This window comes from Passer montanus, unplaced genomic scaffold, assembly GCF_014805655.1.
Source record: "Passer montanus isolate IOZ18808 unplaced genomic scaffold, ASM1480565v1 scaffold20, whole genome shotgun sequence".
NCBI classification, from domain to species: domain Eukaryota; kingdom Metazoa; phylum Chordata; class Aves; order Passeriformes; family Passeridae; genus Passer; species Passer montanus.
In genome coordinates this window covers 9,371,759-9,394,533 of record NW_024366592.1, presented here as the reverse complement: position 1 = coordinate 9,394,533, position 22,775 = coordinate 9,371,759, and the positions used below count along the sequence as shown (strand labels likewise).

Below are 22,775 nucleotides of genomic sequence, written 5' to 3'. Positions count from 1 at the left end.
CGGGGCTGTTTGCGGTGCTGTTTGCGGTGCTGTGTTTGCGGGGCTGTTTGCGGTGCTGTTTGCGGGCTGTGTTTGCGGTGCTGTGTTTGCGGTGCTGTTTGCGGTGCTGTGTTTGCGGTGCTGTTTGCGGTGCTGTTTGCGGGCTGTGTTTGCGGTGCTGTTTGCGGTGCTGTTTGCGGTGCCGTGTTCGCGGGGCGGCGCGAGGCAGGTGCGGGGCGTGGCGGGGGCGCGCGCCGCGCGCGTGAAGTCACCTCCGCCGTCACGGCGGGCGCCGCCCCCTCGCGCGCTTCCCGCGCGGCCCTTTCTGCCTTAAAAGGACAATGGGGCGCGCGCAGCCCGGCGGGGCCCGATTGATGAGAACGGAGCCGTGGGAACGGCGCCTGCGCAGAGCGGCCGGGGGGGCGGGGCCGCTGGCTCGCGCGCCCTCCCGCGCCGGCGGCAGAGCGCGGGGAGCCGGAGCGCGCGCGCCGCACCGGGAGCGCCCGCACCGCACCGGGCGTTGGAGGCGAGCGGGGTGAGTGACGCCTTCCCTCTCCCCCGGCCGGGCTCCGCGCCCGCTCCTTGTTGTCCGTGACTTGTTTTGTTTTGTTTTGTTTGTGTCGTGTCCTTCGCTCTTGGTGGGTTTCCTCCTTTTTTTTTTTATTTTTGGTGGTGTTGGGGTTTATTTATTTTTTTTTTCCAGCAGCCGGTGGTTTATGTTCATGCCGAGTTACTCCCCGGTGCTTGTCCGCAGTTTTGCGGCGGCAAAAAGACTTTGCCGCCTTGCAGCGCTTTGACGCGCGTGTGGCTGCTGCGAGCGGCGTTGCGCCCGGTTTTTCCTTCGATTAGTGGAGTTTTAAAGGATGCGCGAGCGGAGGGGAACGCCTCCCGCATTGTTGCGGACCCGTCCCTAGAACTCTGACTTCTGGCACCCCCCGTCCCAAAGTTGGATTAAATCTCCAAGCCTTTCGGAGGAAAGAGCCCGTTCCCCACGATTTAACTCCGAAAGCAGTTCCAAGGTGCGGAGCGGGTTTGGAAAAGCGGGCTGCCTGGCGATGCCGGGCTGCAGCGTGCCTGCCCCGGCTCGCCACGCGGGTGGCGCGGCCCCGCCGGTGCGGAGCGGTGCCGCAGGTGCGGCCGCAGCGCACACCTGTAGCGCCCGCGCTCGAGTTGGTGCCAGCGGCGTGCGGAGGGGACGGGGACCCGCCGGTGCCCGCCATCCCTCTCTCCCCGTGTTTCACGTGGGGAGAGCGGGGCAGTTCTTATTGTTTCCAGGTATCACGAGTGATTGCGGGGGAGCCCGTGCGCGCCGCGGAGGAGCGAACCGTGCGGCCGTGGGCTGGCGGGACACGTGCTGGCGGTGGCACGGGTCGCGGCGTGGGGCCTTCCCCGTCCTGCCCCCGGCGCTCCCGGCGTGGCGATGGCGTGCTGCCGCTCCAGTGCGAGCGGCTCCCGTTCCTGCCGCCGTGTGCCCGGCGCCGACAAGTTTTAACTCGGCGCTCCGGAGGGCTGAGCGGCGTGCCCCCGGCGCGGCACGTAGGCAGCGCCCGGCTGCAGGAAAACAAAGGGCTCGCATGTGCTGCGGCTCCCGGCGCGCCGGGGCAGCGCGCTCCTCCGCGCCCGCCGGGGGCTCGGCCCCGGGCTGGCGGGCGTCGGTGCGGTGACACTTGTCGTGCGCGGGACGGTGCTTTTTAGGGGCTGCCTGCTGGTTTTGGAGGAGTTTGGAGGCGCGGTGAAACTTTGGGTGCCGGCGCGCTCCGCACGGCTCCGCGCCCGGCGCTGCGGCGGGCGGGCCCCGCGGCCGCCCCGGGGCTGCCCCGGGCTCTGGGGTCCGCGTCGCCCCCGCGGCGGCGTGCCCGCGTTGCCGGGAGGTCTGCGACGGCCCTTTGGCCGGAGCCATGAGGAACCGGGGCGGGGGGCGGGGGGAAGGCCGGCGGGCGGCGGGGCACGGTGGCCGCCGCGGCGGAACCGGGGGTCCGGGCGCTCGGCGGTGCGGCCGCGGCTCCATCGCCGCTTCCCGCCGCTCCCCCCGCGCCGGATGGGCCGGCAGCTCCGCGACCGCGTGGTGGGGCGGCGTTTGCAGCGCGGGGGCCGCCTCGCAGCGCCCACCTCCGCGCTCGGGGCTTTCCTCCCCGGCGCGCCGCCTTCCCCTTCCTGCGCTCTTCCAATTTATTTCTGATTTTTACTCGTCTTTCGGCGAGTCGAGCGCTCGGCAGCCCCGCGCGGGGCCACCCGCGTGTGCGCTCCACCTGACCGGCGGGGCCGCCTGCCAAAGTAGGTCGTGTGCCCCGGGGGGGTCTTTGTTCCCGGCCCTAACGGGGGAGCGGGGCCGTGCCCGGGGCCACGCGGTGCCCGGCGGCAGCGGCGCGACCGAGCTCTGCCTTTTTGGGGCGTTTTTTTTCACCGGTTGTTATTTAGGGTTGGGTGGTTTTTTGTTTTGTTTTTTAAAGTCGCCGTCTTGCGCCAGGAAAGCGCTCCCCGTTGCGCTCTCACTTTGGCGAGATGAAAGTTGCCGTCTCCTCTCCTACCCCCCTGCCCGGATGCGTGCGGCTGAAGGGATTTAAAGGGACCTGCCAAACCTGTTGTTTACTCGGGCTGTGCCCGCACGCAGCGAACAGGGCTGAATCCCGCCTGCCGAGCCCCCCCAGCGGCGCTTTCCTGGCGGGAACAACCCCGGTTCGTCCTACAAAGAGCCTTGTCCCCGACTGACGGCCTGTCCTTCGGACCTAAATTATTCAATTAACATTACAATTGCAGAAAACTCGGGAGCTGGCCGCCGGCGCCGTGTCTGTGCAGGCAGCCGCTGCAGGATGCTGCCCGCTGCCCTGAACACGTGTCTGGGCTGGAGGCAGGGCTGTGCCGCCGTCCCCTCGTGGCTGGGAGCGGCAGGAGAAGGCCCAGCGTCCTGCGCTGAGCCCACAACTGCAGCAGCAGTGGCTGTGCTCGATCACAGCCTGTGATGCTGTTTTTTACTTTGAGTTTTAATCAGGAGGGTGGCAGGCTGACAGCCGTGCGCACAAGTGTTTCACTCCTCGGACGGGGGAGGGTGGTGGTTCCTCAGCAAGCTCCTTTACTGCTGCGTGCTTGCTTCCAAAGCTGAGACTGCTCCTGGCAGCTGTGTGCAGGGTGTGTGCACCCCCTTCTCACCAGCCTGCAGGCAGACAGAGCCACTGTGTCGTTTACAGCTTTTAAAAATTAGAGATTGCACAAACTCTGCACCGTAGGGACAGACAGTGAACTGGAAACTTTTCTGCTGGTACCAGTGGACACTCAGCTCCTTCAGTACACAGGTGAGCTCTAGGTTTCCCGGGATCTGTGGTACTTGGTAGAAAAGCAGCGAGTAACAAGTCGGGATTTTCAAACACGCCCACAGGCATGCAACATTCAGCTCCCACTGAAAGTAGGTGGGATTGAGTGCCAGAGCCTCTGGGAAAAATTCCTCCTCACTTCATTCTCTAAAAGAAGCTAATTGCCGATGTATTCGGTCTTCCTTTAAGAAGAAAACATCAGTGACTTCTTTGCAGAAGACGTTAAAAGAGCTGATAAATTCACGGCGGCTAAAAATAAAGTTAAAACGGTAACGGTTTGTTGTCTCACTCATGCCGAGCAGCTCTTTCTGTGTTAGCTAACTCTGCTTTGCATTGATTCTTAACACCTCACTTCTTGTACCCCCCTCATAATGACATGAACGGCATCCACAGGGTCCCACTTGACAATCAGCTTCATTCTCGCACTCCCTGTAGTGCTTGCTGTTTAACACAAAGAAAAAGCCAGTGAGCTGGGACTTGAAAATTGCCCAGGCAGGGCTCCATTTCACAACTCAAGCCTTTGCATTTCTGTAGAATGTGCTCAGTCCAAAGTCCAAGTGAAGTGACCGGTAATACTGCTTAAGGACATGGAAAAGTATCCTTTTTAATGAAGTTACTTCAGTTGTTCTGCCAAATAATTACTGCTCCTTCTGTTTAAGTCCCCATCCAGGTATGTTATCCTCTTTAAAAACAACGTAAAATAACCTAGCCAAAAAACACAAACCAAAACTGTTCAGCGTCTCAGGATCCAGAGTGGCTGTGATGTTTTCAGTAGCAGGTGCTCACAGACAGCATCATAACAGCTGTGGTGACTGCACTCAGATAAGCATCACAGACTGAACTCCAGCACATGTTTCAGAACATCCCAGTTTTCCTTGCTGGGCTCGTGCTCAGGCTGAGCATGGTGTTAGTTATGCAACAGGAGTTTCAGGCAGAGGGAAGTCGTCTTTCAAGATGGAATGTCTGCAGGTGGGACAGGTTTGGAGTTTTTTCCCCCCTTATGCAAATCTTGCTGATTATTGTTTTCATGCTTTGGCCTATCCCTTCTGGAGCACAAACCACATGGCTGGCAGTTCAGAGGAACACCCACGTGGCTTGGCCTTTCAGTTGTCTAGCTCAAATGAGTTAGGAACTTCCTTCCCAGGGAGGATCCAACAGGTGAGTACACTTCTTTATGACTTGACTGCTTCTGGAAATGTAACTAGGAACAGCTTGTGATCCAACTAGGATGCCATGGGGACTCAAACATGGGAAAGAAGAGTCCAAGTTGATTTTTGATGCGTGCTTAGTAGTTGCTGCTAGGTGCACTGGCTGTGCTGAGATTTTGCTTCAGCACTAAGCACAGAACAGTAGCTGTGGACATCTACCAGCAAAAGAGCAACTTAATTATTTTGTCAGATGAAAGATTCCTGAAGATGTGGTTTTGACCTTTTCTGGTTTTGCTGAGCTCATCAAATGAAAGCATGCTGTGACATTCAGGTGTTCCTGGTAAATACACCTTTCCTCCAAGTAAAATTATTTTGGGTGGAGAGAGGGAGGAAAGTGCAAGGAAAATCTGAGGCTATAGAGGACCAGAAGAGTGTACAGTATGCACAATTTCAAGGTTGTGGTTGTTGGTTATTAGTACCTGTTTTAAACTATAGGGAGAGGTGACAGTAAAAAATATTTCTGCAGATACTGAAGTTGCATTTTCAGATGACTCCAATTAGATCGGTCTCTTACCATCCTTGGAGCATTCTAGCTCTGTGCATGTTAAAATATTCTTTTTTTTTTTTTTTTTGAGGGATCTCTTCCAAGGGTTTTTTGTAGCAGCCTGTGAACTCAGGGGAGGTATGTTTATATTGAGTCTCTGATACAGATCAGTTCCTCTGTTGATATACAGTTCTCTGTCTTACAGTTGATTTGCAGTTAGAGGTATTGCAGTTTATTTCAGCAGAGGGACAGGCTCAAGAATTTATTGTGAGATGGGCGACTTTGCTTCTGGCACTGTAGACAGCTCTGGAAGCATTTTTCATGTGTGTGCATGTGCCTGTATGCTCTTGCAGATGCAAAAGCCAGAGCTCCTATGTTCTTTCTATATTAAGGCATCTCTTTAGTTCCCTTTAAAAGAAAAGAAAATTCTAAAAAAAGTGTAATTTTGTCTGTGTTTCTTAGTTACAATGAAATGCTGTGGGGAGGACAATTGAGAGATTTTTACTGACAGGAACCGGCTGCATCAACATATGTAGGGTAGATGGTATTTTTCTGTAGCCCAGCTTCAGGGAGGCTGTGCCAAGGCTGTTGTGTACACAGAAAGGGAAATCAAATCCTTGTTCTCTCTGGCAAAGGTACTGGCACTTCTGGGTTGCACAAAGGGTGAACGATCCCAGGTCAGAGAGGGGAGATGGGAAGAGAGGAGGATACTGAGTGTTTGGACTGGCATGCCTCTGCTCTCTTGTAACTCCAGGGAATGTTTCTCTTTCAGCTTTGCAAGAAGCAGGTGAGCATGTTCGTTCCCACTGGCCTGGTAATTGTGTTACAAAGGGAGACGTGCCTGTCTTCTAGGAATTCCATCCTTTCTCTTATAAAAGGTTTTCATTCTTCTTGAGTGATCAGAAAGAATGCAGAAGGAATCTGGAAAAGCAAATGAAAGTGGCTCAGCTTACTTTAAGATCTGAAAGAGTTCAGAAGTTCTTCCCTAACTTGAAAACTTAATGAGCATCTGAAGCAATGCCTCCTTTTAATTTAGATCATCAAATTAAATTTTGCAAAGAAAATTAAACACCAAATTCTAGTCCTGACAGGTAACAAAAACATGAAACCATTTTCACACACATGCTTCTTTGTACTAGCCTTTCACAAAGGTAATAAGCAGGGTGTGGGGATTTTTCTTTTTTTATTTCCCACTGCTTTTCTCTTCCTGACTTTACTGTTCTCTTTTGCGAGACAAGTTTCTGTTTTTCATGCTGCTTTTTCAAAGTGAGAGAGCAGAAGAATGGAGAGAGCTCTTTCCTGGAGAGTTTTCTGAGTCCATTCAGGTTGCTAAAGCACTTGTAAAAAGCAGAACTTGAAGGAATAGCAACTTCTGCAAGGAAAAGCTATGGAGAGGGACACCAGGGAGGGAAGAGGATCACTTTTCCCCTGGCTTGGGGGAATACTGCTTTCCCACTAGTGCAGATAAATCTTCATTTCTGCAGAATGACTGATAATGCTCTGCTAAGATTTCTGATTCTTTTTTGGAGATCTGTCCCTTTCACTTCTGTGCAGCTGCTGATATATTTTAATAACGTGCTTAAATTTGGCAAATAATAACAAAGTTAAATAGCATTAATAACATGCTTAGATTTGGCAGAATTGTGTTGTGTAATACTTTTTAACTCTTAGGCAAGTTACTTAGTTTCTGCTTGCCATCTTTTTTCTCTGTCCCAAATTTCACCTGGTTAAAGTTCCACAACTAAGATTCAGGTGTTAGGGCAGCTGGCATCCTAACTCCCTGGTTCTAATTAGAGATCTAAATTGCAAAGCTTTCAAGTTAAACTTTTTAAATGGCACAGTCATATTTACTTCTAAGTCCATATTAGCTATTAAGCTCTCCAGCTGACAGAATATGTAGTGTATAATGGTCAAATGGCAACTGTTTAGGATTAAATGTGTAACTGGACTGACTTCTTCCATTTATAACTGCACTTGGATGCAGTTGTCAGAGAAATCTGTTTAACTTGTGGTTTTGCTGCTAGCTCTTCCCCATTCAGGCATGATGTGTGGTAATACCATTGCTGACCATTCATCAAGTGGGAAACAGATGGCACTAGTTTCCCTTCTATTGAAGGATGGTGTTGAAAGGCTGCTCCTGTGAGAATGGCAGCAATGATGCAAGGCAAAATATTTTCAGAATATATGTGTTTTCCAGGCTTTGCCAGAACATTGATTGTAAAACATGCATCTTATTCTATTGTGGTGTAAATACCAGCTGGTGACAGAGATCATCTTATCACTGTCTGGATTCCTGGAAGAAACTTGGTTAGAAAGTAAACTACATTGTTGATAGTTGTTTCTTGCCATGTAGCAGTCAGGATTTTCTTGCCTTAAGTTTGGCAGCATGGTTGAACTTTGTGTCTGCAGTTAGTCTTTGACTTTGTAAAGAAAAGTACCAGATCAGAGATTTAACATTGGAGTAGTCAAACAACATCTAAAATTGCTGTTTGGAAGTTGAAAATTCCCAGGTGAGCACGCTGTTGGATCTCCAGAGGCTTGTTGAGCAATGTCCTCAAGGGTATCTCCTGAAGAAGCACATCAGGTGCTAAGAAACTAAATACTCGAAGTGTTTGCCTGGATACTCTGCTGTTTGTTTTCTTGACAAGCCAGGAATATTTACCTGATTTGGCTGTGCATTCATTTGCTGCACATCCAGCAGAGGCTGAGAGTAGTTCTGAGACTAACCATCCCTCCATGAGTCCATTCAGCAGCTCACTACTTGGATACCTTCTTTTACTTACTAGCTCTACTCCTGGCCTTCAGGCCAATGCTGTACTAATATAGGGAGCAGTGAATCTCCTAAAAAGCTGACACCATTTGGGGTGACTTTGCTGGACATTTGCACAAGTTAACCTTGGGAGAACGTAGCCCTAGGTGTGCTCCTTGTGCTGTAAATGTGAAGAAAGGAATTCAGCACTTCAAGCCTGTGGAAGACAGCATGACCTGGGACAGGAGGGAGGGAAGGACTTATCCTCTTTCTCCATCTCTCTCCTAGGCCTGGAGGATCTCCTTGGCATTCAGCTTGAGCAAGTGCCTTGCCATCAACAGGCTCTACAAGTCAAGACAAGCTTTATGGAGAGTTGAGTCTTCCTAAATGTTGGTGCAGTAGTAATTGTGAAGAGCCACAACCTCAGGGAGCCCCAAGTGGTCTCATACATGCTAGACTGAAAGGCAGACATGCCCACTTTCAGTTGGAAACAGGTTCCTTGATGGATTTTGTGTCAGAGTATTAGTCAACAATATTGGATACAATTTTTACTTTTATCTTGTTCTTGGGAGTCTGAGAAACTGCATTGCTGTGCTCCTGTACTCTTGATCTTCCCTCTTGGGGTGGGGAGATGCATTTTCACCTCTGCATAGGACTGTGCCTGGGCTTGGGTGGTTCCCTAGCTTTTGCTGTGGTCCTGCAGAAGTGTGTGGGATCTTTTCCTGTTGCACCCCACCCCCCTGTCAGTCAGGTGAGTGTAATGCTGGGTACGATCATTTTGTGGAAGCATGTTTCTGGCCTCACCTGAACCTGTCTTTCAAAATATTTTATTGCCATAATGATGTGGCAAGTCCTGGCAGTGTAGACACAAGATTTCAGATGATTTTTCTCTGTACCACTGGAAGGTAAAAGGATTACAGCACTTACCTTTCTGAAGGTGGAAGATCTGGGGACAGATGCCTATGCCACGAACATTAACCAGTAACCTGAGTTGGGTTATGGGACTTGGTAGTACCTGGGACTGAGAAGTGACTGAGAGTTCCCCCTCACCACAGTTGCTCCTCTCCTGAGCTGATGGTCATTCAGTAGGGCTCCCCCTCACCACAGTTGCTCCTCTCCTGAAAGTCCTTCCTGAGCTGATGGTCATTCAGTAGGGTTTTTTTTGTTAGCTTCTTAATGAATTCAGCAGCTTGGCCTTTGTTAAGGAAAGATAGGGAAATGTTTTGTTATTTGCATGGCTCCATCCAATTTTAATTTTTTTAAAGCAGTGGGAACCTATTCTCCTGGAGCTTCCTGCAGCCTGTCCCTTCTCTGAGCCCGTGGTGTGTGGTGAGCAGCAGAGGTGGCTGCTCACTCCTTGCAGCAGGTGCTGGAGGCAAACCTTGCACCAGGGTCTGTTCAAAAGAGAACATCTTGGAACAGTCCCTGCCTGCATTATGAGACTGATGCTGTGTGGCCTGTGAGGACTTGCTGTGTGTCCAGGCCCAGTGCCAGGGGAGCAGCAGCTTTGCTCGGTTGTTGGTTTGGGTTTCTGAAGCGCCGTGGGAGCCCTGTTTGCTGTGACAGTGCCTCATGCTGTGTCACACCCCCTGACAGGGGAATAAGAACTTCGGGGAGAACTGGTTTGTGGGGGGTCATGGTGACTGCAGTGACTGGCTTGAGAAGTTTCTGCCTGGAAAGTGGCTCCACTGTATGATGCCTGTTCCGATAGCAAATCCCAGCCTTGGCGTACTGAAAAGAGCAGGAGCAGGAGGGCAGGGGCATTCCTGGCTTTCTGGGCTGGTGCTGAGTTTGCAGAGCTGGTGGTTACAAAGCAACAACTTCCCTGTAACTGGAGTTCCATCCTTTTGGCAGGGCATGTGTGGTAGGCACATGCTGAGATGTGCCCCAGGGTCCTGCTCCCTGGCCCTTTCTTTCCTAGCTGGGTTTCCTTCCCATGGAAAGCAGGGTGGGGAAGGCAGGAGGCTGAGAACAGAGCATGTGCTGACATGGAGCTGGGATGCTCACCCAGGCCCTGAGAAGAGAGAAGTGCTCCCGGGTCCTGCAGTGCAGACAGGGCCATTGAGGGCTGGGTGGGACTCCACCCTGCTGTTTTTAGAGCAGCTTTTCAGGTATGTCTGCCCTACAGCCCGGGGGTATGACTGCAGCTCATTTAAAATGACTCCTACTCACTCTCAGCAAAGTTTGCCAGGGGTGTTTCCAACCAGCAGGGTGGTGGTGCTGAAGTAGTTCAGTGACCCAGAGTTCAGCTGCCAGCTCCCTGTCCATGGGCTTGGACACACAGCCTGTCCTGCAGCCTGCTTTGCCACATGCACAGGGCTTTCATTGGCCAGGTTGGCTGCATTCACACGTCTGGGCTGTGCTGCCTGTGGATGTGCCCTTGGAGTAGATTTCTGCAGTAAATGAGCTTGCTATGGGTCCTGCTGGGTATTGCTTAATATTCCAGCTGTTAATTATATAATTTCTTTAACAACTGCATTCTAGGTGCATCTGTTCTTCTGAGGCAACGTGGGATAAAAAACTATGCCCTAATCTAGCAGTTTTTCTTCCCTTATCTAGCAGTGATAATTAACACCAGTTTCTGTTTGTTTTCACAGGGTACAGCTGGGAGGAAAAGATGTTTGGCTTTCACAAACCGAAGATGTACCGGAGTATAGAGGGCTGCTGTATTTGCAGAGCTAAGTCTTCCAGTTCTCGTTTCACTGACAGCAAACGTTATGAAAAGGATTTCCAGAATTGTTTTGGGTAAGATTCCCACCTTGGTCAGCAGTTTTGGCATTGATCTCTAAGCTGCAAACCTGATGTACTGTCTGTCTTGCTCTGAAAGCCTGAGAGATTAGGTTAGCAGAAGGGAGTGGTGGGAGAAGGCTGCTTTCATCTTCCTCACAGCATTCCTGGGCAGACCAGGAGGGGCTGCATCCTCTGCTGCTGTGTATGGTACCATTTCATTTTCAGTCTGTTGTCACTGCCAAGGGAGAGCTGGTAATTCATAACAACAAAGGATCAGGCTTGTGTCTCTCCCACCTCACAGCACATGCAGGGATTTTAGGCATCTCTCAGGCTGTGCATTTTTTGCTGGTTCCATAGAGGTGTAAACACCTACATAAAATAATGAACTCCACACATCCATGGGGGCTTTCTGTGACTCTGAAAATTCAAGAATGTTAGAGAAAACTTGATGAGTAAATATTTAGCAGTTTCAGCCGGGTTTATGCAGAGTACCCTGTTACAAATATTGGTGTCTTTGTTCAAATAGGACATAGCAATGTGTTATTAAAATTTCTCATTGGAAAACCATTCTTTTGGAAAGTGATTAGCTTTCCAGTTAGGCAATGCTACTTGAAAGCATTGGTAAATAAAACTATAAATACTAGAGATTTCTTGTACCAGTTACTGTGATCTTTCAGGTTTTTTTTTTTGTACTTTTGAAGAGCTTTGAAATTTTGTATAAAATTCACAAATGTCCTCCACTTTTTCTAGAAACGCTCTTTTCATGTAGTGAACTTTAGAGTGCTTTGTATTTACCTTGGATTTTTGTACACAAGTCTGGTGCTGGCAGTTTTCCTTATCATATTTCTTCACTACTGTCCTTGGCAGTCAAAGGCTGTGTGCAGATCCATTGCCTTTTTTTTTTGGTGGTTGTTGTTTTTAACTGCAGTGAAGCAGTTTGCAATTTACCAGGACCATTGTTGTTGTGCTATCTGAAATTTGTTTGCCAAGGTAAAAATGCAGACTGACCACTGGGCAAATAATGGATTTCTGAGCCTGCCTCATTCATCTATAATGATCCAAAGTCTTCCTATTTAATTAGCTGAAAAATTCTGCAGTGTTTCCCTGTTATATTTCTTTTAGCATGGGTTAGTAGTAGAGATGATTCCTGAGGAAAGCTTGTTAGAGGAAGCAAGTATTGCTGTCATTCCAGTGCCTGCTGTTTCTGAAATCTTATCCTGTGCTCGTGTGGGAGTGTGTTAGGTGGTGTTTGTTACTCATCCTTGAAGCTCTGTGGGAAAGTTAAGACCTGAGTAAGCTTTTGATGTTTGTTCCCAAGTGTACGTTTGAATAACATGATTATTCCTCCTGCTCCAAACTAACCAATCCACTGCAATTGTGTTTTAGTTTTGGGGGAAAACCTTCCAAAACCTGTAGGTGATGGGACTGTTGTTTTCAGTGCCCCTCTGGAGGCAGATTGTGACACCTTTCTATTTCTGTGTGGAAGAGTGCTTTCTGAAAGTGAGACCTGGTCTTTAAATGGCACTGTTTGAGCATCCCAGATGAACTGTAATGTCAGAAAAACAATGTCAGAACCCTTCTTATTCATCAATTTTTATACTTCTTGCTGTTACCAAGTGGGGGTGTGCTTTTATTAACTGTTGTTAAGTGATCTTTGCTTTTGTTTTTGCCAGGCTCCACGAGGCTCGCTCAGGAGATATTTGCAATGCCTGTGTTCTTTTGGTGAAAAGATGGAAAAAATTACCAGCAGGATCCAAAAAAAACTGGAATCACGTTAGTAATTTATTTCTCTTCTGCCCCAAAACTAACTCTTTCTAGAGAGGAGGGGTGCTGGCAGGGGTTTGGGTTTTGTTCTTTCACCCACACTCTCCCTTCTCACCCTCAGCATCTCTAAATCCTCCCTGGAGTATTTACTACTCCTACCTGCTTCTGTGCAATGTGCAGATGGTGATTATGCAAGCCTGAGATGCAGTCACAGACCAACTTGCCTTGTAATTCTGTTTTCAAAAGCTCATAACTTTGTCCAAAAGTCTCTTATGTCATTAAAAAAAAAATAAATCAAGTTTGGCCTTTATCCAAAATTGGTTGGTTTTTTCTTTTTCCTCCCAAACAAAGTGATTTGCTCAAGCAACACATTAATCAATCTTATTTAATCAGATAATTACAATGACTAATAATCTTGCAGCTATTTTCACTCATATATTCTGTTTTGATATGTCTAATTCAATTCAGGCCTAAGGCTGGGAGGATGATCAGGATTCCTTGTGTTTATAATAATCTTTATCCAGGATGCCTTGATAGTAATGGGAGCCATAAATATGGTTATTACTACCACTAGCTTTACTCAAAAGTTAAATTTATGAATAAAAAAACCCAAAAAAACAACAGGGCAAATGCTGGGCAGACACTCTTAACTGGACCTGTATTAGCTTAGACAATTATTTGGTTCTAAACTGAATGTGTTAAGAATGGGAAGTTGGCAAAAGTTGAACCAAATGTGCTTTTTAAGCTAGTTTGCTGTGTTTTCCTGCAGACTCAGCCTCTTGCAGAGGCAGAGATTTAGCCATATTTAAACGAAACATGAGTGTCAGTGCACAGAACTGCCTTGGATTAACCAAGGGGATGTGGAACACCTTCTGCTAAGTCAGTACCTGTGTCTTGACTGGGGCAGTACCTGGGCATGATGCACAAGTATTCAGACATGCATTTTCTCTGTCCTAGGTGGTAGATGCCAGGGCTGGACCCAGCCTTAAAACAACATTGAAACCAAAGAAAATGAAAACTCTCTCTGGAAGCAGAATAAAGAGCAATCAAATCAGCAAACTGCAAAAGGAATTCAAGCGGCACAGTAAGTGGATCCAAAGAAATTCTGGCAATAAACTTCAGCCTCCCCTAACAGAGCTCACTGTTAACTGGCCAAGCTGAATCACTGTCTAGATTTGGTTGTGCACTCCCACATTTGGGCTCTCCTTGTTTTCACAGCCTCTTTTCCTCTGAGAGTTTTGGGAGGGTGTGGAATGAGAAGAAGAAGACCTTGTGTGCAGGGTGGGCTTCAAGACAGAGGTGGGGAAGTGGCAAGGGGGCATGAGGAGTCTGGATTGAAAGTGCAGGCAGTTGTAGCTGATGTCCCACACTTAAATGACATATCCCTAGAAAGAACATCTTGGGCAAAGATATTGAAACTGAAGCTGGAAGAGACTTCTCCCTGCTTTCAGTAGTGTGCTATGGCCATTTTCAGCTCTTTTCCCAAAAAACATTGCAGTCCTTTTCTTCTATATGTACTTTTAAACATAGATTTACCCCAGCCGTAAATTCCTCCTTATACCTTCCTCTGCCAGTCTCAGCGATCTCTTTCCAGTAGTACAAGGACTCTCCAAACAGATTTGGATTCATAGCTTTCCAACAAAACCATCTGCCAGTTATGCTGTAAATGTGTGTCAGTATTTAAGGCTTTTCTTGTAAAGCAAACCTTCCAGCTTCTTAACTGTTGCAGACTTGGTCTCTCTCCCTTTCAATTATCCTGCCCAGTCAGAAGGAGAAGTCTCCAAAGATTCAGTAAAGGCCCTGACCCAATGAGCTTTTATCTTCTCATTCAAGGCACTGCAGTTAATCTAATTTTGTCACTGTAGCTGCCAGAGATGGCAGCTGAAAGGTGGGAGAGCAGACACTGTTGAGGTGTGTCTGCACTGGGTCTGTAGTTCCTGGTCTTGATCCAGCAAAAGCTCAACACTACCTAGCACATAATGAGGATATATCTATATATAATGCACTGTTGGGAAAAGCTTTGCAGCACTTTACCTGAAAGGATGAGAAAGAAAGTGCACAGTGAAAGTCTGGAGCACAGATCTTCACTGTCTTGAGGGATGTCCAGTGATTTCAGAGCATGGCCTGTGTGGGCTGCGTTTGAGAGCCAGAAACTGAAGCCTGATCCTGAACCTCTTTCCAATCCCTCATGTACAAGGACTCCTTCCACTTCTGAAGGCTCTTTCACAAATCCTGACACTCTACACTGAAAGGCAGGAGCAAGTGAAATAAATGGGTTGTTGTTGTTGTTAGGTTTTTCTTGTTAATTTAGCATATTTGTGCCTCTGCTCCCAATCCACAAATCTGGAGGGAGGGTAAGTCATTGGGTGCACGTCCTGATCCTTGCGTTTCTTCTTTGCCCTGCAGATTCTGATGCCCACAGCACAACTTCAAGTGCCTCCCCAGCTCAGTCGCCCTGTTACAGTAACCAGTCGGACGATGGCTCTGACACGGAGCTGAGCGCTGGGGCCAGCAGAACACCAGTGTTCTCCTTCCTAGACCTCACCTACTGGAAAAGGTAAAAAGCAGCAGAACTCTGTGCAGGCAGCAAGCTCACTTTACATACATGGTGCTTGGTTCTGCCTCTTCATCCTGATCTGGTATAAGGATATAATTTAAGTCACAACACCTGTCTGTTCATGCTTGGAAAGAAATGGCTTGTGTTTAAGACATTTTCCCCTATCTCCCTTCAGTTCCCTAAACATTAAAACAGTTGCTGGGGAATATTTTTTGCTGTTTGGGGAATAGCAGATTATATTCCTGTGTGTCATTATCTCTTGTTAAAACTATGCCCTGTAGATATGATGTGTTGCTACATACAAGAGTGCTCCCAGCTTGCCAGCAAAACATAGCATTTTATTTGGTTGACTTGTGATGGTAGTCATTTGGCAAAAAAAAAAACAAAAAAAAAAAACAAAAACCAAAAAACAAAACCCAATAAAATTCTAGAGTGGGAGGAAAACCACAATGTTTTCTGGGAGCTGACGAGCTTGTTATCTTTATTGCATGTTGTGACACAGTAATCCCTTGTTGAGCTAATTGCTCAATTGAAATTGTTGTGACTTTGCTGCCTCCTCTCAAATAATATTTGCAAGTGCATTGTAGCCAAGGTTAGTTCAGACCAGATGGTTGTGTCTGAAACTTCTCTGGGAAGCAAAGTTGGAGACTTGGTTTTTGTGTAGACATGTTTGGGTTTGGGTTTTTTTTCCTTTGTTTCCCCCCACTAAAGACATGCTGTGGATTTAGACACAGACGTGTTTTCTGTTTGTGAGCAGTCTTTTTGTCCCTGTCCTCTGGGCTGGAGGCTCAATAAAGTTGTGTCTGGGGTCAGACTTGCTTTTTGCATGTTTGTGAATTCTGTATATTCTAAACAAAGTATCTGTCTCCCTGCCATTTCTTCCAGGCAAAAGGTCTGCTGTGGAATTATTTACAAAGGGCGTTTTGGAGAAGTCCTCATAGACACTCATCTCTTCAAACCTTGTTGTAGCAATAAAAAGTCTGCCACTGAAAAGCCAGAACAAGAAGGACCCCAATCTCCAGCAATCTCCACCCAAGAGGAGTGGTGACTTCCTTGGATAGCTGCAGAAGGTTATACAGATCCTCTTATTCTCTGGAAAAATACTAGCAAAGTGACTGTTCACTTTGGACACCTGCTATGCTGCCAAAAGACTATTCCCTAGAACTGTTTTGGGTTTTACTGCTACAATTCCACAAACTCTGAAGCCAGTTTGTATCCTTTCAAAAAGACTGTACATAATATTTAAGATGCTATGGAACACTTGGCAAAGCTGAATGCTGCTGCAAGGTTGTCTAATTTTCCCCCACACTCACTTCCCAAGTGAATATGAAGATGGGGTTTGTATATTAAAGTATATTAGTTCATGTTTCTGTACTGAAAGAAGCAGTGGTTGTAAGGCTTTTTTGGGTTTTTTTTTTACTTTCTTTAAAAGTTGGTTGGCAAACTTCCTAAATTCCCAAGAAAATATTTCATTCTTAGACATGTATGAGTCAATGAAATGAACTAATGCATAGAAATTTTATAAGTCACCTCTCTAGTTATATAAATATATATTTTTAAAGGTGTGGCGATTTCACCCTATACTACTGACATAACAAACACAAATATTTCATCCCTCCCGTGTGACACAGACTGGTAATCTGCAGACATCTCTACTTCAAGTGGTAGCTATCTGAGAAGGCCTCCAGCATAAAAGTGCTCTTGAGAAGGGGTGGGAGAGCTCTCCACCTTAGCCAAGGATTAAGATTTACCTAAGAACTGAACATAGCAAAATGGGAAGTTACTTTTTTTTTTAAGCCAGCAGCAGGCACCCTGGGCTTGGTGTAGTAACCCCTGGTGGTTAGAGATGGACCAAGAAACCCTTGATGCCCAAGTCAGGTGTAGATGGCAGCCAAAAGTGAGTAACTGCTCTCTGTAGGCCCAGTGCAGCTGAAATGTGACCACAAACAAGACTCCTCCTGGTTTTGGACCTGACAAAGAACCAAACCCCTTGCTAAGCAAATTAGGCTCTGGTCCAGGGCCATAATCTGCGTGCAGCCTGGGGTCTGGATTCACAATAACTGTTTTGAAACCCTTCCCCTGCAGTTTTTCTCTGTGTTTGGGTTTTGTTGTTTTGTTTTTTTTTTTCCTGTTTGTTTGTTTAAGCAACTGCCAGGTCAACACTTTTGTGAATACCGAATCTGAAAAGTTCTGCTAAGAATGGTGCTGTGCTGAATCAAGGCAGCAGCTCTGTTTGCATATGTGATCAAAAGATAATACTTTTTACACAGATTCCCAGACAAGCTCATGTGCAAATCATTGTGACACTCCTTCAAACTCTGCTTTGCCTCTAGGGTGGAAGCAGCTTCCTGGAAGATTGTGCTGCAGTTTTAGCTCCCAGTTGCTTCATGTCCCTTTTATGAAGGTTTTACTTGTGTGAGTTGGGAATTCTGCTTTTTGTTTGGTTGGTTTTTTCCTGGTTTTAGGGGGAGGGAGGATTTTTTTTTACTATCACTCTTTTGGGATATCCTACAATGGATTGCTACATGGTGTGATTCTTGTGGTGTCCTGTGTAGGGCCAGGAGTTGGAGTTGGTCCTGATGGGTCCCACAACTCAGCATATTCTGTGATTCTAAGCTTTCCTTTTTTGTGAGAGTCATTGGCATAATACTGTGGTGGGTAGGGTTTAGGACTGGATTTCCATGTAGTCTCGGTTCCTGAAATGGGAATACTTAGCAAATTAAAATATAGATAGGGAAAGATATGCAGGTTTTAAGAGGAGCCTCTACCCTCAAAGCTTTTTTTTTCTTTCTTTTTTCCTCTCCTGTTGGTTCAGCCAATCTCTGGAGAGAAAGAAAATCAGGGGAAACAGGGCTTTGACTTATCACAGCCTTACAGCTTAGAGCTTTCCTTGGACTCCTTTTGCTTTTCCTAAACTCTGAGGTTCTTAAGGGAGGACAAAGCTGCTTACCTTGCTTTTATTCTCAACCAAATAAAATCGTTCAGGTTGGAAAAGACCTAAGCCCATTGAGTCCAGCCATAGATATAATAGATACTTGATTGTATAAAGGCATAACTAGGTTGGTCATGTCTCATAAGGGCTTGAGCAAGAGTCCTCGCTGTCTTTGCAGACACCTATTTCATGTGAATTTGTGTTTTCAGCATCAGTAATTCTGTACACCTAAGAAGGCTGCAGTGTTGGTGGTAGGATGTGCTCTGATATGGATCATCTCTTCTGTATTTATTTATTTATTGCTAGATTTCAACCGCCAACTGCTTCCCCTACTCCCTCCCACCTCTTCCATTCCCGGTAGTAATGCAAAATGAGTAGTCATGCACTTTGTATTAATGTATTAGAAATCTATGGAACCTGTTTTGTACTTTTATACTGTTCAGACACTTGTAATCCAAACTTTGTTTTTACTAGGGTAATGAATAAATTTAGTCTTATTTAGAAAATAAGCAACTTCTCATGTGTTTATTTCAGCTCTGTTCTTCTGTTAATTAGTTTTAGTATTGGAACCAGCCCAGGCAACCCACGTTTCTATTTGAACAAGACCAAGGTTTTTTTGAGGGTGTGTGAGGTAATTCCCTTCCTATTTGGTTTGGAAAGAAGAGCAGAGCAAGGGGAGGAGGCGGTGTTTGTTATGACAGACAGCTGTCTCAGGGCAGAATCACAGAGCTTTCCTCTGGCACTGCTGTGTGTGTCAGGCATTCCTTTACTGTGGGTGGTGCTGGCATTCCGTGTTCCCAGGGGGCTTGCTCTCTGTCTAGCTCACCAGCATTCATCAAAGGCCAGCTGAAGTAACAGCATTGAAGAGCTGATGCTGACAGCATTTGGAAACATCCCTTTCCAAATCCAGAGGAGTTGTGGAAGAGACTTGTGCTCCTCTGTTGAAGCTGGAGCCTGGTGTGTCCCTTCCCACAGCAGGCACAGGCAGCTGGATGAGCTCCAGCAGACTGGTGGGAGCAAGGTCTCTGGTAGGAGCTGTCAGTGAGTAACTGAGTTTAGAAGATAATGGGGAAAACCTTGCAACCCTAAGCACGATGCCTTGCTGCAAGAGGCTATTTTGGACATCGGTGGAGATGCTGATTTATTCCTGCTGAATGTGCTGGCTGTTTTCTTAAAAATTGAGCATGATGATATCAGAGATGTAGAAATCATTTCAGAAAGCTCTGCATAGACTGCCAGATTGTAAGACAATAGCATCTGGTTTTGACATATTTGCATTATCTGCTGCTGATGCCTAAACAAACCTTGGGCATAATTCAGTTCACCTAAAATGTGAAGTCACTGAAGAGAAGCAGATGCACCAAAAGGTGGTTTAAAGCAGATCACCTACCATGTAACCCATTATTTGCAACTTTCCACCCTGTTTCAAACAATTAGTCCCTTTTCTCACTCTCCCTTAGACTGCTGCTGCACACCAGTGACTGCAGCTACCATCAGGGTAACCTCTGGGTGCTGATGGATAGAGAGGGCTTTGTGGGGCAGAAAACCCAGCAGGGTTACAGCTGTGGAGGAGGAAGCTCCTCTGGGAACAGTGGGGAGGCATCTTCAGAGCAATGGGAAACAAAATCCTGGGTGTGAAGCCCTCCTGTGTTTCACCTGGGTCAGCTGTCACAATGACAAGTGTCACATTGCTAAAATACTTCACAGTGCATGCACTATAAAGGTTCTTTACAGAGGATTGTATTGAAAGATGAGAACAACACAGCATGGGACAAGAAGATAATTTTTTGGAGGTCACCAGTGTACCACAATTTCCAAAGCCTGAGCTGGGCATCTAGTGCTGCTGCTGAAGAATACAAAGGTAAATTCTAGTGTAGTGCTGCATGAAGAATAATTTTATTCTGATTTGTACAGCTTTGAAGTCTCTGTGACTTCTACAACACTGAACCTGAGACATGCTTTCTGAGCAGATGGGTCCCATCCAGTCCCAGTAACCAAAAAGTTACAGCTCTTTTGAAGTCATAAAAAACTTCATTTGAATATAATGTAAGAAGAAGGGAAACTAAATGGTTCTTGTATCACCAAATGTAATTTTTTATGTTGTCCAGATCAGGGGTAAGAGCAGTCTGACATGTATTCTGCAGACCTGGTCCTGCAAGTGTCAATGTTAGAGACAGAACTAACTCCTGTTTGGCTTTAGTTTTCTGTCTCTTTCCCCTGGACATCTGTCCATGAAGAGGAAAGGGAGCATGTGTCCAGCTCCTTGTTCTCAGACACTGGAAGTGTCACCAGGGAAATGCTGCTGGCTTCCTCTGTAGAAACAGTCTACAGTAAAGCAACACAAAACCAGTGCTCCTTTTCAGGATAACTATATGTAGGGTTTGTAAAGCTGTGGTGGTAAACAGTCTACAGTAAAGCAACACAAAACCAGTGCTCCTTTTCATGTAAAAGGCCCGGTTTGTAAAGCTGTGGTGGCGCTATTTGGTCGTGATGGGCATCATGTAGCCAACCCAGCCTTTTCAGGAAACCCCATTTTGCTCTTTGGTGGCATTTCTATTGAAATTCCATGTTTGCAGCTTTGAACTCCATTAATGGGGAACAGGTAAGTTAGTAGTTATGTGTCTGTAGAGAAGTTACATTTTCTGAGAATGGAAAGGTACACAGAGCCCTTGTGTACTCCAGATCCTGAATGTGCTTGAAATGAATGTGACACTAACATTTCACACCATCTATCATTGTGAATTTAGGTTTTGTATCTCTTTTATATTTATTAATGAAACTTATTTGGCAAATACTTTCTACTGTATCTGAGGGGTTATCACTACAGAAGTGTGGGACATTCCTTGCCATTGCCTCTGGCCCAGCAGAAGAGTGACTGGAAAAGGACAGACTGCCCAGGTGTCCTAACCCTCAGTTCTGGGCATGGGAAGGGACTGGTCATGATCCTGCTCAGCCCTTGCCCTCGCTGCTGATGTCTCATCACCACAGACGTGGTTTCATGCCTCAACTGCAACCTTGGCCCCGCATCCATACAGAAGCCAGAGGACGGAAATGGACTGGAAAACATGCCCGTAGCTGAGACTTGGAAAGGAATGGAGGAACCGGGCACTTCGAGGGCTGCGGAGAAGGGGGTGGCACGGGTGGCTCTTACAGCACGGCCTAACCATTCCAGGGAGACCACGGGGAGCTTGGAAAGCCTCACTCCCTGACAGACCCGCGGGGGCCATCGGGGCCGCTCCGTGCCCGGAGGCCGCCAGGTATCCCCGGCTTGGGCACAGCATCCCTGCCGTGCCCTGCTGCAGTCCCAGCGTCCCGGGCATCCCCGGCTTGGGCACAGCATCCCTGCCGTGCCCAGCTGCGGTCCCTGTGTTCCTTTCCCGGCTGCAGCCCCGGCGGAGCCCCGGGATCCAGCTGGGAGTTGCCGTGGCTCAGGCACCCCCGGCAGCGCTCGGCTCCACGCCCCGCACCGGCACGGCCGGCCCCGCTGTCCCGCCGCAAAAACCGAGCACAGACCCCATCGCTTCTCTTCCTTGCTCACAGGCGCAGGAAAATGGGGCTTAATTGCCTTAATTTCATCTCGGCAAAGATGGTGTGTATTAAACACACAGAAAAAAGAAAAAAAGGGGGAAAATAAAAGAGAGAGAGAAAGAAAGAACAAGTTTTTACCTGGGCAAACATAAGTTCATGGCTGTCAGCCTGAGTAAATCAGTGTCATTGTGTCACCCAAGCCAGGTGGCATCTGATTTGTCCCAGTAAAAGCAGTTGGAGACTATAAGAGAGGTGCAAAGGAACTGCTGCCAGCTCCTTAGCAGGGAAAGCAGCTCTGTGGATGATGCACACGTCTGGGTGCTCTCGTTTCTGCTGGAGCCGGTGTGATGATGTGAGAGCCACAGCCACACTCACGGTGATCCTGGTGATCCTGGCCTGGCTGCTGCTGTTCTGAGGATGTGTCTGCCCTGCGAGGTTCTGAGAGCAGCTCTCCACTTGGCCGCCCTCCACAGCAAAGTAGGGCACAGGCCCAGCACAGCTGCAGGCTGGGACACACGGCAGGCAATTTTCTTAGAAGCTGGGCTAGAGACACTTCCCTGCTGCCAGGTCTGTTCCCAGGAATTTTAACAATGGAACAGCAGGATGCTCTGGTGATTGGCAGTGCTGCACCTAGTAAGTGTTTCACCTTCTGACATCTAGGCAGTATCTGCTTCCTGATGGCTCTGCCTGATCAAGGAGCTGGATCCTGGGTGTTTGCCTCCAAGTGATGATCTCTGAGCTCCCCTTCTGCCTGAAATGAGATGACCAAGGACTGTGACCTCTTCCCCACCACCTGTAACTGTGAAAGAAATAGATCTTATATCCACCTACAGGCTTTTTTCAACTCTGCTTTAGGGAGAGCACACATCTGGTCACAAACCAGTAGGTGGGCTTTGCTGCCACATTGAGAGGCTCTGGCATTCCATGTTGCCCCATAACTCCTGGTATGCCTTCTGTGATTTTTTCTTCAAGAAATGGAAGTGTAGGACATGCAGGAGGCACACATGACACCTATAACTTGCAGAGCACTGGGCCAAATCCTGCTCAAAGATGCAGGCCACTGCAATCGAGTCAAAAGGCACTGTTCTTTCATCTGAGAACAGGTGCAAATGAAATGGCTGTGAAATTTACAGCTGATTCCCAGACACTATGTAACCAGAATCAACAACTTCTGTTCCACTCCAAGGAGTTTTCACATCCATGTGCTCCTAGTGCTCATTAACATTGCCTTAATTAGGCCACTGCATTCCACAGCAGTCTGGTACTGCAGCAGAGTTCTGATCTAGTGGGAGGAGGTGCTCCACCTGCTTGAGAAACCTCACTAAGTAATTGGGAAAATGCAGTGGATTGAATCCAGGTGAAGCATCACAGGTCAGTCACTAATGGGTCCTTGAAAGGATTACTTCCATGGCAAGGCCCCTTTGTGAGGAATTGGAGAGCAAAACACAGCCTTTACAGAAAGGCTGCCACCTGTTAATGGTGGAGCACAGCTCTCCCTGGCACAAGGAGCATTCTCGAGGACCTAATTATATCTAT

General features: G+C 47.6%; 1 protein-coding gene across 1 annotated transcript; it reads left to right on the top strand.

The window, feature by feature from the left end:
- Nucleotides 1-378: 378 nt before the first annotated feature.
- SINHCAF (SIN3-HDAC complex associated factor) lies at nt 379-18,220 on the top strand. The gene is made up of 6 exons (XM_039708319.1): nt 379-514; nt 10,326-10,473; nt 12,132-12,231; nt 13,180-13,306; nt 14,629-14,779; nt 15,665-18,220. Exons 2-6 carry the CDS (start codon nt 10,346-10,348, stop codon nt 15,825-15,827), a joined length of 669 nt encoding a protein of 222 aa, XP_039564253.1. The 5' UTR covers nt 379-514; nt 10,326-10,345; the 3' UTR covers nt 15,828-18,220.
- The last annotated feature ends 4,555 nt before the right edge of the window (nt 18,221-22,775 follow it).